The sequence below is a fragment of the Schistocerca cancellata genome, chromosome 5 (genome assembly GCF_023864275.1).
Source record: "Schistocerca cancellata isolate TAMUIC-IGC-003103 chromosome 5, iqSchCanc2.1, whole genome shotgun sequence".
Lineage (NCBI taxonomy): Eukaryota > Metazoa > Arthropoda > Insecta > Orthoptera > Acrididae > Schistocerca > Schistocerca cancellata.
Genome location: NC_064630.1, coordinates 129,121,323 through 129,142,390, shown reverse-complemented (window position 1 = coordinate 129,142,390; position 21,068 = coordinate 129,121,323). Strand labels below are relative to the sequence as shown.

The window sequence follows — 21,068 nt, the reverse complement described above, 5'->3', positions numbered from 1 at the left end:
TCTGAAAATAAAAAAAATAATCTTTTCACTCGAGGGAAGTCTTGAAACAAGGACCACTCGTTCCGTAGCTGCTCACGCTAACCACGGGACCACGGCGCTCCTGAGCTCACACTCTTCTTTATGTTGCATATGTTGCGCATAGACTACTCAGTTTGTATTTTTAGCTTATTTTTTTCATAGTTCCACACAACTTCTTCCTGTTCTCTTGATTAATCTGTGTTCAGTTTTTCAAGGCCTATCCACTGTGCCAACTTATATCTAAATCTAAGGGGGGTGCGATGGGGAGGTTCCCTTGCCGATGTTCTTATAGGATATTGCTTTCATATCTTTTTCAAAATAGGTCCAAAACTAAAAATTTAGTACCTACAAAGTTGGGGAAAAAGTCGTTTTAAGTTTCCCAGTTATTTAAATTGTTTCATTCTAAGAACATAAGATGACTAATGTACCCACAATGTTACTCCAAACCGTTATCTTCGTAGTGAATGTGATGTCAAAGAAAACGTTGCTTAAGTTGAGCATAGCAGATATGAAGTGTCTGGGTCCCCTAAGCTAAACTGATTCTTAAAAAGAATTATATTAATTTTAATTTATTAAATACTTAAATTTTTATCGTAGTTCCTATGTGCACATCCTTTTACTAAGTTACCACTGAGCAGTTAATTCTTCTTTATTGCAGTCATAATTTATTTCAGCAGATCTCCATGTTTGTTTTATTCTGATGCAGTTGCGTGTCGTCTTGTATATGACAAGTTACAAGGATCCTTGTTGATTGGTGTCATATCTGAGGTAAATAATGGCAAATTTCGAAAATCAATGAAAGAATGGTGTTTCAAATGGCTCTGAGCACTACAGGACTTAACATCTGAGGTCATCAGTCGCCTAGAACTCACAACTACTTAAACCTAACGAACCTAAGGACATCACACACACCCATGCACGAGGCAGGGTTCGAACCTGCGACTGTAGCGGTCGCGCGATTCCAGACTGAAGCACTTAGAACCGTTTGACCACACCGGCCGGCTAATAAACGAATGAGTTTTGTTCTTTTGGGTATTGTAGTGCATAAAGAAAGAGTCAAGAAGGATGGGATTTACTTGAGAGCAGGCAGAAATCATTGTACCTATATGAGTTCAGTGATAGGGCAAGCATTTTCATGTAGCAGAAAATGTATTTGTTTTATTTGAAGGGTCACAATACAGTGCAGACTGTTAATGGTTTGGAATGAAGTGAATGAGTGCTGCAGAGAGAAGAAGATGACGAAACACGCGTTTCTATTACTTGCATTAACAGTGGTGAGTACTGTGTGTGTGTGCAGAAGCTTGTAGATCACTTTCTGTACCAATGATAGCCGTAACTGCATTATACTCGTAGTTACATCTTAAAGAGGATAATCGTGGGGATATGGAGTTCTCAGCTACAAGTATGGGATGGTGGTATTCTCAGGCTTCCACTCCACGGTGGTATACATACGCCCATCTCGTGCAGATCAGGCCACGCCAAACAAGTCTACAAGGTACTGAATGAGACATTGATAGATGTCTGCAGTCTAGACCATTTGCACCGTGAGGTTGACGTCAGTGTGGAAAGAAGAAACCTTGTCACCAATGCAAGCAATCCATTATGTTATCATATACGAAGTGTCCAGAGATAAAGGGCCAGAAAAAGCTCTGTGAAAACTAACAGCATTCTGCAAACGACACCATAACTAGAATGGAAATGTGGGAAACACGAGTTACGATGGATCCTCACTGGCCTTACGCATCAGAAAAATACTCCTCCTACCCACCAAGAGAAGTGGACTACATGGTATACTCTCAGTCGCCTACACTCTGTAGCTGGAAAATTCAGATATAATCTCCACAAACTGGGGTTTATAGTCGCTAACTACCTTGGACCACTTGCTTTGCTGGATCCTCATTGGCCCTAAGTATCTGAAAACTCCGCCTCCTACCCACCAAGACAAGTGGACTACATGGTATGCTCTCAATCGCCTACACTCTGATTTATAGTCATCGCTACCAACTACCATGGACCACTTGCTTTGCTGCTAACAATGCCCTGCAACCTGCACTCATGAAGATCTTCTCTGAGCACCTTCAAATGCTCTTGAGGTTGCTCAGTTTGGGGATCCATGATGTAATCTTCCATGCACCGGAACATTTTTAACTTACTTGTTATATATATTCTGTATTTGTGTGTGTATCTTTATATTGATGCTTCTGATACAAATAAAAAACATCATTCCATTTAAATGTCATGAAGAGGAGATGGAAAAAAGGCAAATAAAAAACACTGAAGTAGTTTATATGATGAGAACTTTATTGAGATAAGAAGCATGACAGGTTACAGGCGGTGACGTCGCGGTGCAGCAGGTGTGAGGACGGGAAGAGGCCGCTCAGCCCCAGTGCCCCCAGCCGCCTCCCCAGCGACCGCCCCAGCCGCCTCCCCAGCGGCCGCCGCCCCATCCGCCTCCCCAGCCGCGGCCGCCCCAGCCTCCCCAGCCGCCTCCCCAGCGACCGCCCCAGCCGCCTCCCCAGCCGCCCCATGCAGATTCGGCGGTGTTCAGGGACTCTCCATTCCCTTCTGGCTGTGGTGGTGCGTCAGCAGGCGCCATGTCAAGAGGTGGAGCACACATGGCTACCACCGCTAGCAGTCCTAGCAGCAACAGCTGAAACAATAAACACATCATATTAATGCATGCTGAATTTGTCAAATTTAGTCTTATATTTAAACATTTAGCTTAACATGGACTGTTCAGACAGCACTATAAGACATACATTATCCTTCCTATCCAACCCCCATCTCAAGTAGCTACAATCTGAAACTCGTAAGAAGTAATATCCTCATCGTCATCAATTTTTCATCTATCATTGGATATTTTAATTCATTATCATTTATTTTTGTTTTTGTCCCCTAGCCCCACATCGACTGAGGGTGGACTGTCAGCATTACTACATACATCCTACTCTTCAGCTAAATGGGTTTAACATTTATAAATTTGAAACAATGCATGAGAAGACCCAGAGAAAGGCCTCTGTAACCGTGAGTGAAATGCCAGAGTATGCAGTGCCAGTTACTTTGCAAATTAAATGGCATCATACCCATATAACTTTTATGACAACTCGAAATAGCATAGTAATGGTGTAAAAAGACTGTCACTTCTTTAAATTTAAAAGAATATAAATAAAATAGAAATAAAAATAAAATCATGGTGCAGAAATATAAAGCTGCTTTTAAAGTAAGCACTATACATTTTTTAAAATTATTAGGACTATCAGAAGTAAGATGTACCATTAGGTGAGGGGAGGTTAGTTTCATGGGTGCATACATCATAGTGTAGGAATAAGTAAATGGTCAAGAAGCTTGTAATACGGAAATGAGGATAGGTGTGCAGAGGTGATGGTAGGAGACGGGAATGGAGTAGCGGGCTAGACTGCGGTCAAGGTCATGTCACGAAGAGGAATGGAAGACATAAACTGGAGAAGGAGCTTGAGGTATAGTACAAGGGAGGAGGAGAATTAGAACTCATACAATGGATAAATATTTGGGTAGATATCAGGGGTTCGGATAGATATAATTATTTAGGAGTAGGAGTCGTTTGTAATATATCTCTATAGATGCAGCAGGATTCTAAGGTTGGAAATGAGAGAGAAAACATTGGGAAGTGAAATTAGAGTTTTCAGATGGGATAGGATGCGTGAGGGAGTGAAAGGTGAGCATAGAGGGCACCGAATGAAGACACTTGCGAGCTGCTCCGTGTGTTTCGATTCTTTTACATTCAAGGAAGGAAGGAAGGAAAGATGATCAGGAGTTAACGTCCTGTCGTCAACGTGGTGATCAGAGACGGAGCACGAACTCACACTTGGGAAGGGTCGAGAAAGGAAAACAATCGGATCATTTCGAAAGAATAGATCCTCGCAACTATCTTGATCGGTTTAAGGAAACCGTGGGAACCATAAATCTGGTCAGAGAAGGTCAGAATGCGACCGCATGTGTTAACACAGCGCTACGTCGCTCGAACACTTTCACATTCAAGTGTGGTGTAGGCTGCAACGCCCCTCCGGGCCAAGCCAGCAGTTGCCACACTGAGTTCGTTTCTCCCTGCATTTAGCTACATAAAAAAAACACTCCTCTTGGGGATTTGGGGCTCAAATAGCGTGTCAAGGAAAACTCCAAGACAAGTTCAAGCCATTAGCGTTCATTTTTGTGACTTAATGATCACCAATTAGGAAAAAAAGGGACTTTTGTTGTAGACATAAAAAAGATAGTTCAAATATTGCATAATTTGCCCTAAAATTTGCATAGAGTTTGTTTTGCAGCTGGTCTCTGAAAATCAAACATTTGTAAATTCTATTGAATTACAGAACTTATAGAAGTCTTTTAAAAAATGTTGTGTTAGTTCAGTTTTGTTAGCTGGTCAGTTTCCGCCTTTCATCATTACAGTTTTCGTTAGTACGTTTCTCTGCCTGCTCGAGTTGCTACTTTCCAGTAACATTTGATCAACGGTTTCATTACATCCAGTGTATGGACACATAGTGTCGTTTGTTACTCCGAAACGATAATAGTAAGCCTTCAGCTTTCTGTGTCCTGTTAGCACCGTTGTGAAATTGGAAGAGATCGGTAGTCTGATCGCCAGTCTTCGGTACACCGTTAGAAAATATTATTTTGTAATGATTCCTATTGTAGTGTGTTTGCTATTCTTTCTCCCTTTCTTCCAGAGATGCTTTTCGTGACATTTGTTAAGTGAATGTTTTGACATTTGATATAGCTAAGTTTCTGTCGTGATATGGATGCCTCTTTTGTCATATGGTCTGCAAGGTCATTTCCTGTGTGTGCTTTAGTCCATGGAAAGTCGATAACTCAGATATTCTTTTGCATAATTTTTGTCCTATTTCCTGTTTCTTCAATTTGGTATAGTGATGATTTGGATCCCCCAAAGAATGTAATATTGTTTTACTATCGGTCTGCTCACGGCTGTTGGTGTAAGGTATCTAACGCGTTTAGCTTTCGAGAGCCTTTAAAGTGGTCTTTAAACTGTGTAATTGAACATTCAGTTGCCAGTTCATATATCGTCAGCGATGTCGGCTTTTTGTTGACGAAAATTTGTGTACCTGATGCACTCATTTTTCAGTTTTACTCTCGTCATTGTTTTATACTTCTGTCAAGTAGTGCCACCTGTTTTTTTCTTTCGTTAAGGACGACAATATTTTTAGCTGGATGAGACAAGTTTTTACGAGCACCAGCACTTTCTAATATTTCTTTAGAATTTCGGGTATTAATTTCTTTGTATTCATTCACCATTTCCTTTATATTAACAATAATTGGTTTTAGAACTGATAGAAAACACGGCGTTTCGTTTGGCTGTTCAACAGGGTTTGGCAATCTTGATGTTAATTAATTGTTACACTCGTCTGTACTTATTACAATTGTACTGTCTTGTTAGTGCGTTAATCCATACTGGTAGAAGTTGTTACAATAATAATAATCATTATTATTACTGTTATTATTAAAACTAATGATATTCAAATTACACGTATGCATGGGCATCCATGTTCGTAGCAAGGAAAGAGAATTGATAAAGGCAGTTGCTAACTGAACGCTGCCATGTGCAGGCATAAAGCTCTGTTAATTGGTTACATCTTTTTATGATACTTTTAATTTGAACTGTTTAGAGTTTTGACGCAATCTGCATCTTATTAAAAGGAATTTTGTGCACTTCCTATGAATAGCTCATTCCTGGACATAGTATCTCTGGCATGGCTTAAGTGGTCTTATGTAATTTATGGGAGGGGTAGAAAAAAAAATAAGAACTTTGATGATGATTATTATATAAATCACGAGTAGCTTCAAATGTTTGCTGTGGTGCACATAAACTTCGAATTATTGATAATAAAGGAGTGCTTATTCACGGTGATAGACGAAACGAAGTTTGTCCTGACGAGACGCAGTTTCTCGCTGTTCCTGGCGCAGCAACTGGCCACATTCCAACGGAAGGCCTTGTAGCGGTCACTGCAGACACGAAAGATATATCGCTGACATTACGGCAACAATGATCAGCGATTTTACACGCCATTCGCCGGTGCAAACAAAGTGGGTAAGTGACTTTTAGCTTCCCTCGCATACAGATCAGTATTGTGGCGCATTTACATTTGAATGTTTGCTTTCGCAACAGGAAAGCGAAGACGCGTTGGCAGAGTACGGCTCTCTGTTCCAAAACGGTGTGTGAGGCAACTGTGGCGGTCCTACAGGGGTAGCAAACACTTCTCTCGCTCTCTTTCCTAGCGTTTATCGCGTCGAACGAGGTCTTCTGCTTTCCGTGGGTGGCAAATTTGTTTTGATTTTAACTTTGTGGTCGGATGTACTTCCTGTAGCCACAGTCGTTAATCATGAGGGATGGAGGTCGTGCGCGTCATCTCTGTGAATGATGTACCGCCAGGAAACCTCGCTCAGGCTGGCCAGTGTTCTAAACCAACACCGCAAAGATTCGATACGCTTCAGGCTTACCTCCTAGTTTCGTAAGCTAGCACACTGCGCGTTAAGCTGTACGATCAGGTCTAAAGTAATGCTTATAAACTGTGGAATTACCGTTACAGGTGAATTAAATGACACCAAAGGGCCCATGAGTGATCATAATAATGTAACAGAGTTTGTTATGTCGCAGAAGAAACAAACAAGAATAAAAAATTCCAAGTCTACGTGAATCTTTGGAAAAACAGAGTACGTGACACATGCGAAGAAGGCACCAAAATATATGGAAACTGATTATGGGATAGTAAAAAAGACTATAAAATTTAAACATGTAGCTGAAATAATACAGAAAAATACTTTGAACAAAGAAGCTTATTTAGCAAGGACAAGGAAACTGAAGGCGACTTTTCAACTATCAGTAATCTGTATAACAAGAAATCTATTTCCACAAACACGAAACTCATGCACTACAGCACAGCCATTAAATCAGATGCGATTAAGTGAAATCTAAAAGATGGAAAGGAAAATAACCATGTCTTGGACATGGAAACGAAGAAGTAATAAAAAAATTTGTAAATACATGGAATCAATATCAGACCCAACGAGGAAGAGAAGAGTTGTATTCTGCGAACACTTGAAATGGATAGATGAAAATAGGATGACAAAAAAATTGACTTCTTTGATAGAACCCCAAAAACTCAGTGACGCGTATCAAAGAAGCTAAAGCAGGCCTGTGAAAATGGAAATAATGGAGGAAGAAATAGGAGAAAGAAAAGTTTAGCGCAATAGTAAAAAGTTTCAAGAGCTTCCAGGGTAAAACAAAGCAAAAGGTAGGCGCCGTATGGACGGAAGAAAGAAGAGAAAAACATATGGAAAGAATGAAAAACTAATGGAAAAAATAGAGGAGGAGAGAAGGAAGACATAATTTATTTCATGTTGTTCTTGGCAGAACAAACCAATGAAAAAAGTCCTCTTATGTCTCCCTCTCACTCTGTGTGACTGTAAAGACCTCGATATCTACACACACACAAACATACAAGGCAGACATATGGGAGGTAAGATAACATTTTTGATGGATAAACTTCAGACTAGCGAAATGAGGAGAGACACATTTCATGAACAAACAATACATTAATCTGACCTTGAGGAGACACACATTTCATGAACAAACAATTCAGTAATCTGGCCTTGAGTGTTGCATAGGGACATTTATGAGGGTTTACTGAGTAAAAAACTGGTCTCTTTTAATCGTCAGTTTTATTAATTCCTTCAGTTTCAATCAAGATGTATTACAAACAATACCTAATGACACCCGAAATCATAATATTTGGTAGCATGCCGAAACAAATGCACTGGAACTGCATTTATATCACACGTTCACAGTAATACTTTATCCATTATACTGCTGGCGAACATTATACATTTAGATTAAATCATCTGAGAAAATACAACAAATAGCCGTATTTTGCATTTTAATTGGGGCTTGATGCTTTCAAGAGTTAGTTAGTTTTTAAGTGCATGTATACAGTTACATCTTTGTCGTAATGTGATCTATTTCAAATTTAAAGGATGCAACTGTCCTCTGTGAAAAATTAAATTCATTTTTTTTGGGTCACGCTGTTACGTATTCTAGATGTAAAGATTTGGAAAAAATGTCGCACTTTACATCGTTAGTTAATTACAACGTGAATACATGCGAGAGTAAGTAATTTCACTCGTTTTGAGCGATTTAAAGCTGCATGGACTGTATTACGTCAGTGAACTATTAAGACGTATTTATGTGCTTATTATTTACATGGAGCGCCTAAAATTAATTTTAATGTGTCACTTGTTAGAAAGAGAGAGAAGCGTGAATTTATGGTTTAACGTTATCACATGAGATGAAAAATGTGTATACCTTAAACTCAGACGCCTTGACGGCTGTTTTGAACTGTTTAAGAAAGATAGACCATTACGTAATTCACCTGTATCAGCATAGAAAAATGCTGAAACGCTTGTAAACAGCGTACTGCGAAAGCGTTTGAGAGCAAATGGGAGGTAACTCGTCGTATACATCCAGTATACTGTATTTTTCCTTCCTAAGGCGTCTCGTGATTTGAAATTACTCGCTTGAGCGGGAGAGGACGCTTGCTACCGCATATCGCAACCCATTCTGACCGACGCGGCTGCCTAGCTGCATAAAGTGACGTCATTCTCTACGATAACAACAGCATCATCACAGGAACAAAATTCCTCTTATGCTGTGGACGTATACTAGCAGTGATAACATTCCGATTTCAATTCAATGAGCATTTCTGTTAATTTTCATATGGGCAATATCGACCTGTTAGGTTCGTAGCAACCCGTGTCTGAATTCCTTCGATGACCACTGTGTATTTCACAAAGACTTCAAATATGGCAGCAACACTCTAGAATGTGTTGCAGCAACGTTTCCTTGAGAGGTGAACTACACTTTCCTATGATCCTCTCCAGAAATCAGGGTTCCTTTCTCCTCCACTACAAGTGATTTCGGATGTTCGTCTCAATTTATATCACCGAACAGTGTTACTCACAGATATCTAAATGATGTTAAACAGCATCTTGAGTTAGCCGCTAACTCTACCTGATAAATCTAAGTACAATGAGAACAATTGAGGTCCTATTAAGTTTCGTTGCAGCACACACGGTGTTTCGTTCGCTTTTGATCAACATTCTCTGTCCAGCATAACACTGTTGGATCCATCGGTCAAAAATTCTTCGAACGCTTTTCTAATTCTAGGAAAGCAGGATCTTCTTGTTCCCCTGTATCACCCACTGAAACATACTGCGACTAAAAAGAATATCTGGTTCGTACCAATATTTCTTTTCTGATGTGTTAGTGGTTTGTTCGAGAGAATCCTTTTCTTAGGCATGGAGTAATGTTTCGGCTTAGAATATGATCCTGCCGGCCGCTGTGGCCGAGCGGTTCTAGGTGCTTCAGTCCGGAACCGCGCTGCTGCTACGGTCGCAGGTTCGAATCCTGCCTCGGGCATGGATGTGTATGATGTCCTTAGGTTAGTTAGGTTTTATTAGTTCTAGGTCTAGGGAACTGATGACCTCAGATGTTAAGTGCCATAGTGCTGCGTCCATATTTACACATTGGGCCACTGAACCCTTCTAAAATGTACGTTGCAGGATATATTCTAAATGGCTTAAATGACTCTACCATTTGAGCCATTTAGAATATGATCCCGCAACGTATATTTTGGAAGGGTTCAGTGGCCCAATGTGTAAATATGGACGCAGCAATTTTTCCATCTAAAACTGCGGAATGTCTGGTAAAACATAGCCATTATTCTCCGTAGCCTACTGTCTTAATTCTTCTCAGGTTCGTGTTTTTTCTTCTGCCTCATGAATTAAAATATTACTTCTTTTTCAAGTGATTGTTTCTTCCGTCTCCAGGAGTAAATACGGGAAAAGTCTGTAATATTCCCGAATGAGGTGAGAATTACATGTACAAAATTAAATTGAACTTAGAAACATAGTTTCAACGGTGTGAGTAGTGGATGCAAGAAGTGTAAGAACCACAGGGAGAATGGTTAGATGTGCCATTAATGTAAGTGACGCTATTCAGGACAGAGTTTAAATGGCTCTGGGCACTATGGGACTTAACATCCGAGATCATCAGTCCCCTAGAACGTAGAACTACTTAAACCTAACTAACCTAAGGACATCACACACATCCATGCCCGAGGCAGGATCGGAACCTGCGACCGTAGCGGTCGCGCGGTTCCAGACTGACGCGCCTAGAACCGCTGGCCCACACCGGCCGGCGGACGGAGAGTCATTCCACACTTTGTGACTGGAGAGGCAATAGTGAGACTTGATTGTGCAAGAGTCACCTCAGGCGCCAGGGAAATAACCATTGGGATTCATTGTCCATCGGAATACGTTTGCTCCTGTACGTGACTCCAGCAGTATACTGTGACAGCAGGAAATTTCCCGATTGGTAGAAGACTACAACTGCTGTCAAAGACTGACGTCTTAACATCTGACGTCTTTATTTACATCGGTTGTTAAAATGAAACTGCGTAATATTTTGATATTGATATGTGTCAAAGTAACAAACAACTTCGTAATATACAGAGGTAGTGCTATACAAGCATTGGCGACCTTGAAGACTAGTTTGAAGTCAAAGGGCTATGTGATGGACATTTAGTGCCATGCTTTGTTTTACGTTACATAGTAGCGTGAAAGCATGGTTCAATCGGCCTGGTTCCTGTAATGAAGCCGTTGTTATCGTGAATCTATGTAGCTGTCAGACTTGGTTGCAATATTCCACCGCACGATAACATCAGGAACCCAATAAGACAGAATACGACACATTATTTCACGTCTGAGGAAGAAAAGACGCCAGGTACTGAACTCAACCCTAGCTGATGTACGATTTACCAGGAGCACACAGAGGTTGTTTCACAAATTTCATTACAGATTTCTGGGCGTTGTAGAATGGAGTTAGTAGATGCGATTTTGATAAGAAACCCTTGTCCAGAAATGTACCGTTTGAGTATAAAATAAGTTGTAAAATCGGATTATTTTCAAATCTCCCGCTTCACGGGACGGAATGTAATGGCACAGCTGCTGTAAGGATAACATGATCGATATCCTTGGTAGCGAGCTACGAAGCAGCAGGTGTTGGCGCGCCTTACTTTCTAGAACTTTCTGCCTTTTCCGGTGGTCAGTGCACTGCCGAGTTACGTTAAGTCGGTCGAGTGAACACGCAATGAAAAATTTCTGAGCCTGAAATTCCCGAAGTTGAATTATGAAATGTTTAACAGCCAATTGATTGAAATATTATTTTGGAACAGGAATGTGAAATCGTCCGCAACTTTTCTGAAGTGCATGACCTTTAAAATTTGTCAGTATCGTCAAAGGAGTGAGTGTGATACAGTTAGGCGTCTTTTCCATTGTTTGAAGAGGAACCTCAGCCACTTTTACGACTAATTTGGTAGTAACTAATTACAGTTACGCCAAGTACGGTTTAGTTTTTCTGTGCGAAAGTGGATGAAGTAAGTCTCTCACCCTGTAGCTCGACAGCTAGCCATTAGGATCACGGTCAGAACCCCAAATATTACTGGACGTGAGTTAATACCGCACAAGGCATGTATCGAGAACGTTTGTCGGATAGCTTCAGTCCATCATTTTCGTCCGACTACAACAAGAGAGATACTGGTACGTTCGGGACTAGGAGGGTTGACTGTAACGATTCACGGATGTGCACTGGGGTTTGTGGACCTTGTGTATGAAAGCATGTGTCGCAGATACAGCATGTGCAACGAACAGCATAGTCGCAATGTGGAGCAGCTCCTGTAGAGCACACAGGCCATAGCCCACTGTCTCCGCTGAGTGCGTGCCGTGAAGTGGCAGATTTGGAAGTGATCCTATCTTCAAACTTTTGTTACATCGAACGGTTCATTTCCGAATACAGGTTCCTTATCAAAGCTTTATTACTAAGACCGCTGTACAACACATTGAAGCCTGTAAGTAGAATTTTAAAACACCCTGTACGGTGCATCATTATCTGCTCATGTACATTTGATCATGACCATGGGGTCGAAATTCAGCAGAACTGTTAACTAAAGCTTTTTATAAGACAAACATCGCACTGAAATTATGACTTTCTTCGACCAGTGTTTGAAGTCTCTGAAGTCCAGCAAGAGAGGTGAATCTTGATACTTGCTTCAGCATATACACATTTCAGTGATTGTCTGAACGCAGCTATAACCAAGGATACTGTTAAATTCAACATGTAACGTTAGTAATCCACAATTGGACTGAAGCTACGGCACTGGAACAATGAGGAAATTTAATACTCAGGACTCCTATATATGCCAAGTGTTAGCCTTTAATGAAACTGTTTGTAACGGTTGGAATTCATGCAGTATCGAGGACTGGGTTAGGTTCAAAACGTGTGTTAGTTAGTCAGTTAGTTTCTCGTTCCATGGATCGTTTTGCACAATAAATCGTAATGATGTGGAACAAGCCATTTTACATTCCGTGACACAGAAATTTATTGCAGAAAAAAAGCGGCACTATTGACCACATTTAAGAATTTTGTGTGGGTAGTCACCGTTTACTCGTCTGGTAAAGTACGAGAGTAATTACAGCTGTTCTTCAAATGATTATAAATGTGGAGGTATCATTTAAATGGCAGTACTTATTTGCAGAGCGACGTTCAATGAAGCGACCCATGGGAATAATTCGAAATATTGTTTTCACCAAATGTATTAAATCACTGAACTGATGGTTCTCTTTGCATCATGCTCATTCTCTGTAACGCAATATGAAGCCTACTGTTAAATTGTGCACGATGTGATTTATAAATGGCCGCATAATACACTCGACTTCGAAACCTGATAGACCAATTCACAATAATTATCGATACTGTGGGATATGCTGAATATCGGTAAGCAGCTGAAAAGATTGAAAGTATTGTCAGCAAGATATGCTATTGTAAGCCGAATGCAATGTAAGTCTTATACGACTTAAGTGTCAGTGGAACAATATTTTCATTAAAATATGCAAATCAAAAATCATGATGCGGTTTTGAAAAGCAAAAATGAGGCAAGATTTACATGATATGAACCACTAACGTGAAAATCAGATTACAGAAGTAAACAACGTAGTCTTGTAAGAGGAAAAAACCTGCAGACGGATCAGCGTGTTGTCCTGAGTCTAAGTTTTCAAGAAACAGTGTTGTTGGAGGCTATGCCGACTTCTCTACGGCCGTTAATGCGAGATACCGAAAGCGAAACCACTACTTCCCTATTAGGCAATTCAACAGATTAATTCCTACAGTTGCGCGTTCGCTGCCAGTTCTGCAAATGAATGCTGCGTGACAGCAATAAGTATCGAAACCAGGTGGCGAACGTTGTAGGCATACCCTCTGACCTTCTGCAACTAAGATGAATTCAAATGGTTAATATTTTAGCAGCATGATGTCGGGAATAAGATCCTCGCTGGAACTAAGTTTTAGAAATGCAAATTACACTTAACACTGCCTAATGCGGCTTGCAACTGTAGTTGAATCAAACGAAGTAGCTCCTGTCCATCGCTCAGAAAAAATGCGTAAGTTTAGCATGTATATATAGGGCTACAGGACACCTTCGGATCATATATGTGCATCGGATCTTTTCAAAAGAGCGTGGAGAGGTCCCGTGCTGTTCTGGAAAGAAACGTTGTTAGTATAGGCACACGCCAGTCACGTACGTAATGAGCGCGCGCAAAAAAGGCTTTGAGCAGTGTTGGCATGACGCTGTATTTACAATGGAGGCAAAGAGTGCGCCGGAAACCCCTGCTGGGTCTCTGGCCTGTCCAAGGACAGAGCTTTCACCTGGACACACAACTGTTGACACGCCTCTGGCCTAACGTTGCGTCTAACAACGTAACACGCGGCTCCTGCAGTAGTTACGATATTGCTCGAGTTCGCGCTGTCCTGCCATTTTAACTGGATTTCTGTTTAATAATGAAGTAATGATTTTCAAAGAAAATACTCTGTTTTTAGTGAATTAGTGACTGCCTGAACTTCAGCAATGTAATTAACAATTCCATAAGTCAGTGCAGTCTGTTGATACGTCATCGAGTGTTACATATATTTACTCCAGACCAGTTTCATTGTGTACGACAGAAAGCAGTTTCTTGAAATTACACAAGTAAATGCGTGCTTGAACATAAATGCAGATGCTAGCCGAGCACTGTTGTATTTGACCACGAGCGGCATCTGTGCATGGTAGAGCACTTGCCCGCGAAAGGCAAAGGTCCCGAGTTCGAGTCTCGGTCCGGCACACAGTTTCAATCTGCCAAGAAGTTTCACCTATTCAATGTCCTCAAAACGTTACAGGTGTCAGTCGTGGCCAGAGCACTATTCTGTGTAGTTTTTAGTGCACTGGGTAGGATCCAATTGAACTCTAACTGCTTCCAACTTGTGGCCGAGTTTACGTCCCAAGAGTTCGGTGTTGATTTGGGCAAGCATATCGTGGTATTCCAGGGGTACCATGGCTACTCTTCACGGCCGCATTATTGCCAAGGATTATGTGACCATTTTAGATGATCCAGTCCACCCCATTGCACAGTGTTTGGTCCCCAATGGTGACGCTTGTTCCAAGACGACAAAGACCCTGTTCACATAGTTCGCATCGTCCAGAACTGGTTTTATCAGCACGAGGATGAATTCCCACATCTCCCCTGGCCTCCACAATCACAATATTATTGAGCCTTTGTGACCTACTTTGGAGCGAAGGATGCGTGTTCACTATCCAACTCCATCATCATTATCTGAATTCAAAAATGGCTCAAATGGCTCTGAGCACTATGGGAATTAACATTTGAGGTCATCAGTCCCCTAGAACTTAGAACTACTTAAACCTATCTAACCTAAGGACATCACACACATCCATGTCCGAGGCAGGATTCGAACCTGCGACCGCAGCAGTCACGCGGTTCCGGACTAAAGAGCCTACAACCGCTCTGCCACCACGGCCGGCTTACCCGAACTGGCCACTGTTTTACAGGAAGAGTAGTATGATCCTTTGAAAACCATACAGGATCCGTATTAATCTATTCTGAGATGACTAGAAGCTGTTCTGAATGCCAATGGTTTTCCTACACCGTATTAGGCATGGCAATATCTTGCGTTTCTGATGTCTCCTCATTTTTGTCTACCTCTGTAATTTCCTGTATAAATATGTCAGCCTTTTAAAATAGTTCGTTAACTTCCATGCAGTTTTTGGTTCGTACTCAGGACTTTCAGCAAATACCTACATATGAGTTACTAGGAAATTTTCACTGTCTGTTACTGTTACTAACTAGTAACTGTGTTCTGTCAGATTATTATGGGAGAACTATCCCCACAATCACTTTGTGTTGCACACATTGAAACATTAAACCTGCCAGTCGTAAGAATTTCACCACTACATCTACATCTTCATCTACATTTATACTCCGCAGCCACCCAACGGTGTGTGGCGGAGGGCACTTTACGTGCAAATGTCATTACCTCCCTTTCCTGTTCCACTCGCGTATGGTTCGCGGGAAGAACGACTGCCGGAAAGCCTCCGTGCGCGCTCGAATCTCTCTAGTTTTACAATCGTGATCTCCTCGGGAGGTATATGTAGGGGGAAGCAATATATTCGATACCTCATCCAGAAACGCACCCTCTCGAAACCTGGACAGCAAGCTACACCGCGATGCAGAGCGGCTGTCTTGAAGAGTCTGCCACTTGAGTTTGCTAAACATCTCCGTAACACTATCACGCTGATACCTTCAGGTCGAGAAAAATCAATGTTTGATTTCTTCCTCTGTTCAATTTTAATCATTTAAAAATTGTTAAACATTTTTTCCTAGAGACAGCTCAAGTGTTTGAAATAGTACCTACAATAATGTGACAAATAGAACTTGTTCGCTTGTGAATAATTAATTTCCGTAACAAAGCACCATGGAGATCAGAATATGAAGAATGTCTTTGCTGGATCTTTAGTAAACTTACTTTAAACCCACCGCGTCAGAGGTCGAGTACAGACATAGTGTAATGCGAAGAACATTTTAGTTATCACATTCGTTTGAGCTTGTTCGCTGACTGACAGAATGGTTTAGTCAGGTCGAATGTTTGCTGTATCTAACAGGATCAGGCTTCAAAGAAGCTTTCTAAAGTATTTGGGTAACTTTCACATTATATTATCCGCAGAAATTTCACTTTTTCTTTGTGAAGGGAGTAAGGCCCTGAAACATCGAAGTGGGTAAATACTACAGACATGCTCACAACCATAAAGAACGAAAGAACCTTTTTGATGAAATTCATTGGCAGTATCTCCAAAAATTAGTAAGAGTTTCCAAATCAACTGCACGTGTCGTTGTAGTTTACGCTGGGTAAGACCTCAGTCATCAATATTTCCGGCAATCGTTTTAGGCGAGAGCCTATACGTTTCCCTTGAACAATATTCTATCTTTCCACTCTCTAGTCCGAAATTTGTCTCTAGAAATCTTGTTGGCCACCTGAGACGTAGCGCGCTATTTTTCCCTTTGATATTGCTGTTGGAGTATTCCGATGTCTTGCTTCTTCGTGTTAAAAGTGTGGCCTGTTCAGCCTGTTCAGCTGCAAACGGAAAATAATATTCTTCTTACGAGGGATATAAGAGTGATAAGGATTCTTTTACCGATCTAGAGATGTATTCTGACAAATAGCTTGTTAATGGATGAGATTTTCACTCTGCAGCAGAGTGTGCGCTAATATGAAACTTACTGCCGAATTAAAACTGAGTGCCGGACCGAGACTCAAACTTGGGACTTCTGTCTTTCGCGGGAGGAACGTGGGAGACGAGGTACTGGCTGAAGGAAAGGTGTGAGGACGAGTCGTGAACCGTGATTGGTTAGCTCAGTTGGTAGAGTACTTGCCTGCGAAAAGCAAACATCCCGAGTTCGAGTCTCGGCCCGGCACACAGTTTTAATCCACCAGAAAGTTCCAGCTTGATAACGACTTCATATATTTTCCACGCCAGTAACGAAGTTCAAACGTTACTTACAATTTTGTCTGCAAGGTGTTTTATAACACTTCATGCTATGAAGCAGGCTAAGAAATACTGAAAAATAAATTTAAAATTAGAAAAATAGCAATCAAGTTCAAATGAACTGTTGGTCGTTCTTTCGTTTTTAGCTTAGTTGCCAGTCCGTTGTTACTTAAAATGCTGTGGCCTGCTAGTCTAGCGGTAAAACGTGTTTCTGGATAGTCGCGGGATCGAATTCCGGTGGAGCACGGAATACATCATTCTGCCTTTAACTTACTCTCCAACTCTCAACGTTGTGAAGAATCGCCAGAAAAGACATGTGGTACGGATTCCAAGTTAAACTGTAGGTCCTCTCTCCCCGGTCGGACTACGTGGTTGGGTCAGGACACTCAGTCGCCGAAGTGGCGTCCAATTGAAAGGCTTACACCACGCCGTTGAGCGTCACTGTATTGTTATTATTACAATTAAATGTTTACATAAATGGTGTATATCCTAATAAATTTCTAGAGACAAACATTCAATGTTCTAAACGCTCTGTAAATCAATGTATGTAATGAATTACGCTCTAAGATTGTGAATCGATGTGGAAAATATTTGTCCATCCTTACGTATCAAACTCTTCCTTGTCTTACTTAGGCATATCGCTGATATGCGTGCGAACGTGTACTGTTGGGCTAACAGGGGAATACAAGCGAACATTGGCGGGAGCGCGAATTATAAACCTTGGAAAATTTATTGAATTATACGAAGAACCTTATCTACATTTACATCTACGTGATTACTCTGCTATTCACAATAAAGTGCCTGGCAGAGGGTGCAATGAACCACCTTCATGCTGTCTCTCTACCGTTCCACTCTCGAACGGCACGCGGGAAGAACGAGCACTTAAATTTTTCTGTGTGAGCCCTGATTTCTGTTATTTTATCGTGATGATCATTTCTCCCTATGTAGACGGGTGCCAATCGTAGGAGAAAACTGGCGATTGAAATTTCATGAGAAGATCCCGTCGCAACGAAAAACGACTGTGTTTTAATGATTGCCACTCCAGTTCACGCATCATGTCTGTGACACTACCTCCCCTATTTCGCGATAATACAAAACGAGCTGCCCTTCTTTGTACTTTTTCGATGTTATCCGTCAGTCCCATCTGATGCGAATCCCACACCGCACAGCAATATTCCAGAATAGGGCGGACAAGCGTGGTGAAAGCAGTCTCTTTAGTAGACCTGGTGCACCTTCTAAGTGTTCTGCCAGTAAATCGCAGTCTTTGGTTTGCTCTACCCACAATATTAACTATGTGATCGTTCCAGTTTAGGTTACTTGTAATTGTAATCCCTAAGTATTTAGTTGAAATTACAGCCTTCAGATTTGTGGAACTTATCACGTAATCGAAATTTAGCTGAATTCCTTTAGTACTCATGTGAATAACTTCAGACCTCTCCTTTTTCAGGGTCAATTGCCACTTTTCACACCATACAGATATCTTATCTAAATCATTTTGCAAGTCGTTTTGATCATCTGATGACTTTACAAGACGGTAAATGAGAGCATCATCTGCAAACAATCTAAGACGGCTACTGAGATTGTCTCCTATGTCGTTAATACAGATCAGGAACAATGGAGAGCCTATAACACTTCCTTGGGGAACGCCGGATATTACTTGTGTTTTACTCGATGACTTTCCGTCTGTTATTATGAACTGTGACATTTCTGACAGGAAAGGTCTGACAGGAAATCACGAATCCAGTTACACAACTGAGGCGATACTCCGTAGGCACGTAGTTTGGTTAGAAGACGCTTGTGAGGAACGATGTCGAAAGCCTTCTGGAAATCTAAAAATATGGAATCAATTTGACCTCCCCTGTCGATAGCACTTATTACATGAGTATAAAGAGCTCGTTGTGTTTCACATGAACGACATTTTCTGAAACCGTGCTGACTATGTGTCAAGAAATCGTTTTCTTCGCGGTACTTCATAATGTTCGAATACAGTCTATGTTCCAAAACCCTACTGCAAATCGACGTTAGTGATATAGGCCTGTGATTCAGCGATTTACTCCTACTTCCCTTTTTGGGTATTGATGTGACTTGAGCAATTTTCCAGTCTTTAGGTACGGATCTTTCTGTGAGCGAGTGGTTGTATATAATTGCTAAATATGGAGCTGTTTTATCAGCATACTCTGAGAGGAACCTGACTGGTGTACAATCTGGACCGGAGGCCTTGCCTTTATTAAGTGATTTAAGCTGCTTCGTTACTCAGAGGATATCTACTTCTATGTTTGTCATCTTGGCAGTTGTTCTTGATTGGAATTCAGGAATATTTACTTTGTCTTCTTTGGTGAAGGAGTTTCGGAAAACCGTGTTTAATAACTCTGCTTTAGTGGCACTGCCATCAGTGACTTCACCGTCGTTATCGCGCAGTGAAGGTATTGATTGCGTCTTGCCTCTGGAACATCCCCAGAAATTTCACTTAAGCCTTGATATAGGGCTTCCCTGCGGAATGTGCAGATAAGATTAGACTAAATAGCAGCCCCTACAGTGACAAATAATCCGCCATTCTGTTCACACTACACTAGTGATCGGAACAGAAGTACGTTTTCATACACGTCATTCTAAATCGTGTCCTGTGCCATACAGTACGCGATGTCTAAAAAGGTATAGATGTAAATTTAGTGGTATAAAGTACACTAAGGCCGACGTTAGTTTTGCGCTGCGCGCTCAGGAGCAGATGAGGCACTCACCGATAAGCGCAGCATTGTGGTCGTCCCGCAGTTTCGGCTCTTGTGGCGTCACTGGTGGTCTCCACAAGTCTGTCGCCGACATCGCATCGTGGGGCCTTAAATACTCTGGCGACCAGGACGCGGCGGGCGATTGCGTTCGGAATGACTGGGCCCTTGGCTCCGCCCACTGCGTCCCTCCACACACACACACACACACACACACACACACACACACACACCAGTGACAGAAGCGCCCAGCGCAGAGTGGACACTCGAGTGTCTCCCTCTCTCCCACCTGGTCCTGGCAGAAGTCTCTGGCTGTGGCCTTGAACCTGGCCGAGGTGGCTCAACTGCCGCCGTCCACCCAGAAAGTGCGCATCCTCGCAGTGACCAGCAGTTCTGAGGAATGTGAGCGGTACAGATCAGCGGCTGTTAGAGGCGGCTGACGCAGCATGTTCACGCAGAGAACAGCTTTGTCAAGACTTTGAGAAGTCACCGCACGGGAAAAACCGCGTTGCCACCTCTTATGAAACTTTTAAAAACTTCGGTACTCTTCCTTCTACATCTACATCTACATCCATACTCCGCAAGCCACCTGACGGTGTGTGACGGACGGTACTTTGAGTACCTCTATCGGTTCTCCCTTCTATTCCAGTCTCGTATTGTTCGTGGAAAGAAAGGTTGTCGGTATGCCTCTGTGTGGGCTCTAATCTCTCTGATTTTATCCTCATGATCTCTTCGCGAGATATACGTAGGAGGGAGCAATATACTGCTTGACTCCTCGGTAAAGGTATGTTCTCGAAACTTCAACAAAAGCCCGTACCGAGCTACTGAGCGTCTCTCTTGCAGTCTTCCACTGGAGTTTATCTATCATCTCCGTAACGCTTTCGCGATTACTAAATGATCCTGTAACGAAGCGTTCTATCAACTCTATCTGGTACGGATCCCACACCGGTGAGCAGTATTCAAGCAGTGGGCGAACAAGTCTACTGTAACCTACTTCCTTTGTTTTCGGATTGCATTTCCTCAGGATTCTTCCAATGAATCTCAGTCTGGAATCTGCTTTACTGACGATTTAATTTTATATAGTCATTCCATTTTAAGTTATTCCTAATGCCTACTCCCAGATAATTTATGGAATTAACTGCTTCCAGTTGCTGACCTGCTATATTGTAGCTAAATGATAAAGTATCTTTCTTTCTACGTATTCGCAGCACATTACACTTGTCTACATTGAGATTCAATTGCCATTCCCTGCACTATGCGTCATTTCGTTGCAGAACCTCCTGCATTTCAGCACGATTTTCCATTGTTCTAACCTCTCGATATACTACAGCATCATCCGCAAAAAGCCTCAGTGAAC

The 21,068-nt window shown here is 41.7% G+C and overlaps 1 protein-coding gene across 1 annotated transcript; it reads right to left on the bottom strand.

The window, feature by feature from the left end:
* Positions 1-2,298: 2,298 nt before the first annotated feature.
* On the bottom strand, positions 2,299-19,862 carry LOC126187426 (protein FAM98B-like). The gene is made up of 2 exons (XM_049928498.1): positions 19,727-19,862; positions 2,299-2,668 (listed from the first exon to the last, which is right to left on the bottom strand). The coding sequence occupies exons 1-2, from the start codon at positions 19,739-19,741 to the stop codon at positions 2,396-2,398; spliced, it is 288 nt and encodes a 95-aa protein (XP_049784455.1). The 5' UTR covers positions 19,742-19,862; the 3' UTR covers positions 2,299-2,395.
* Between the last annotated feature and the right edge of the window lie 1,206 nt (positions 19,863-21,068).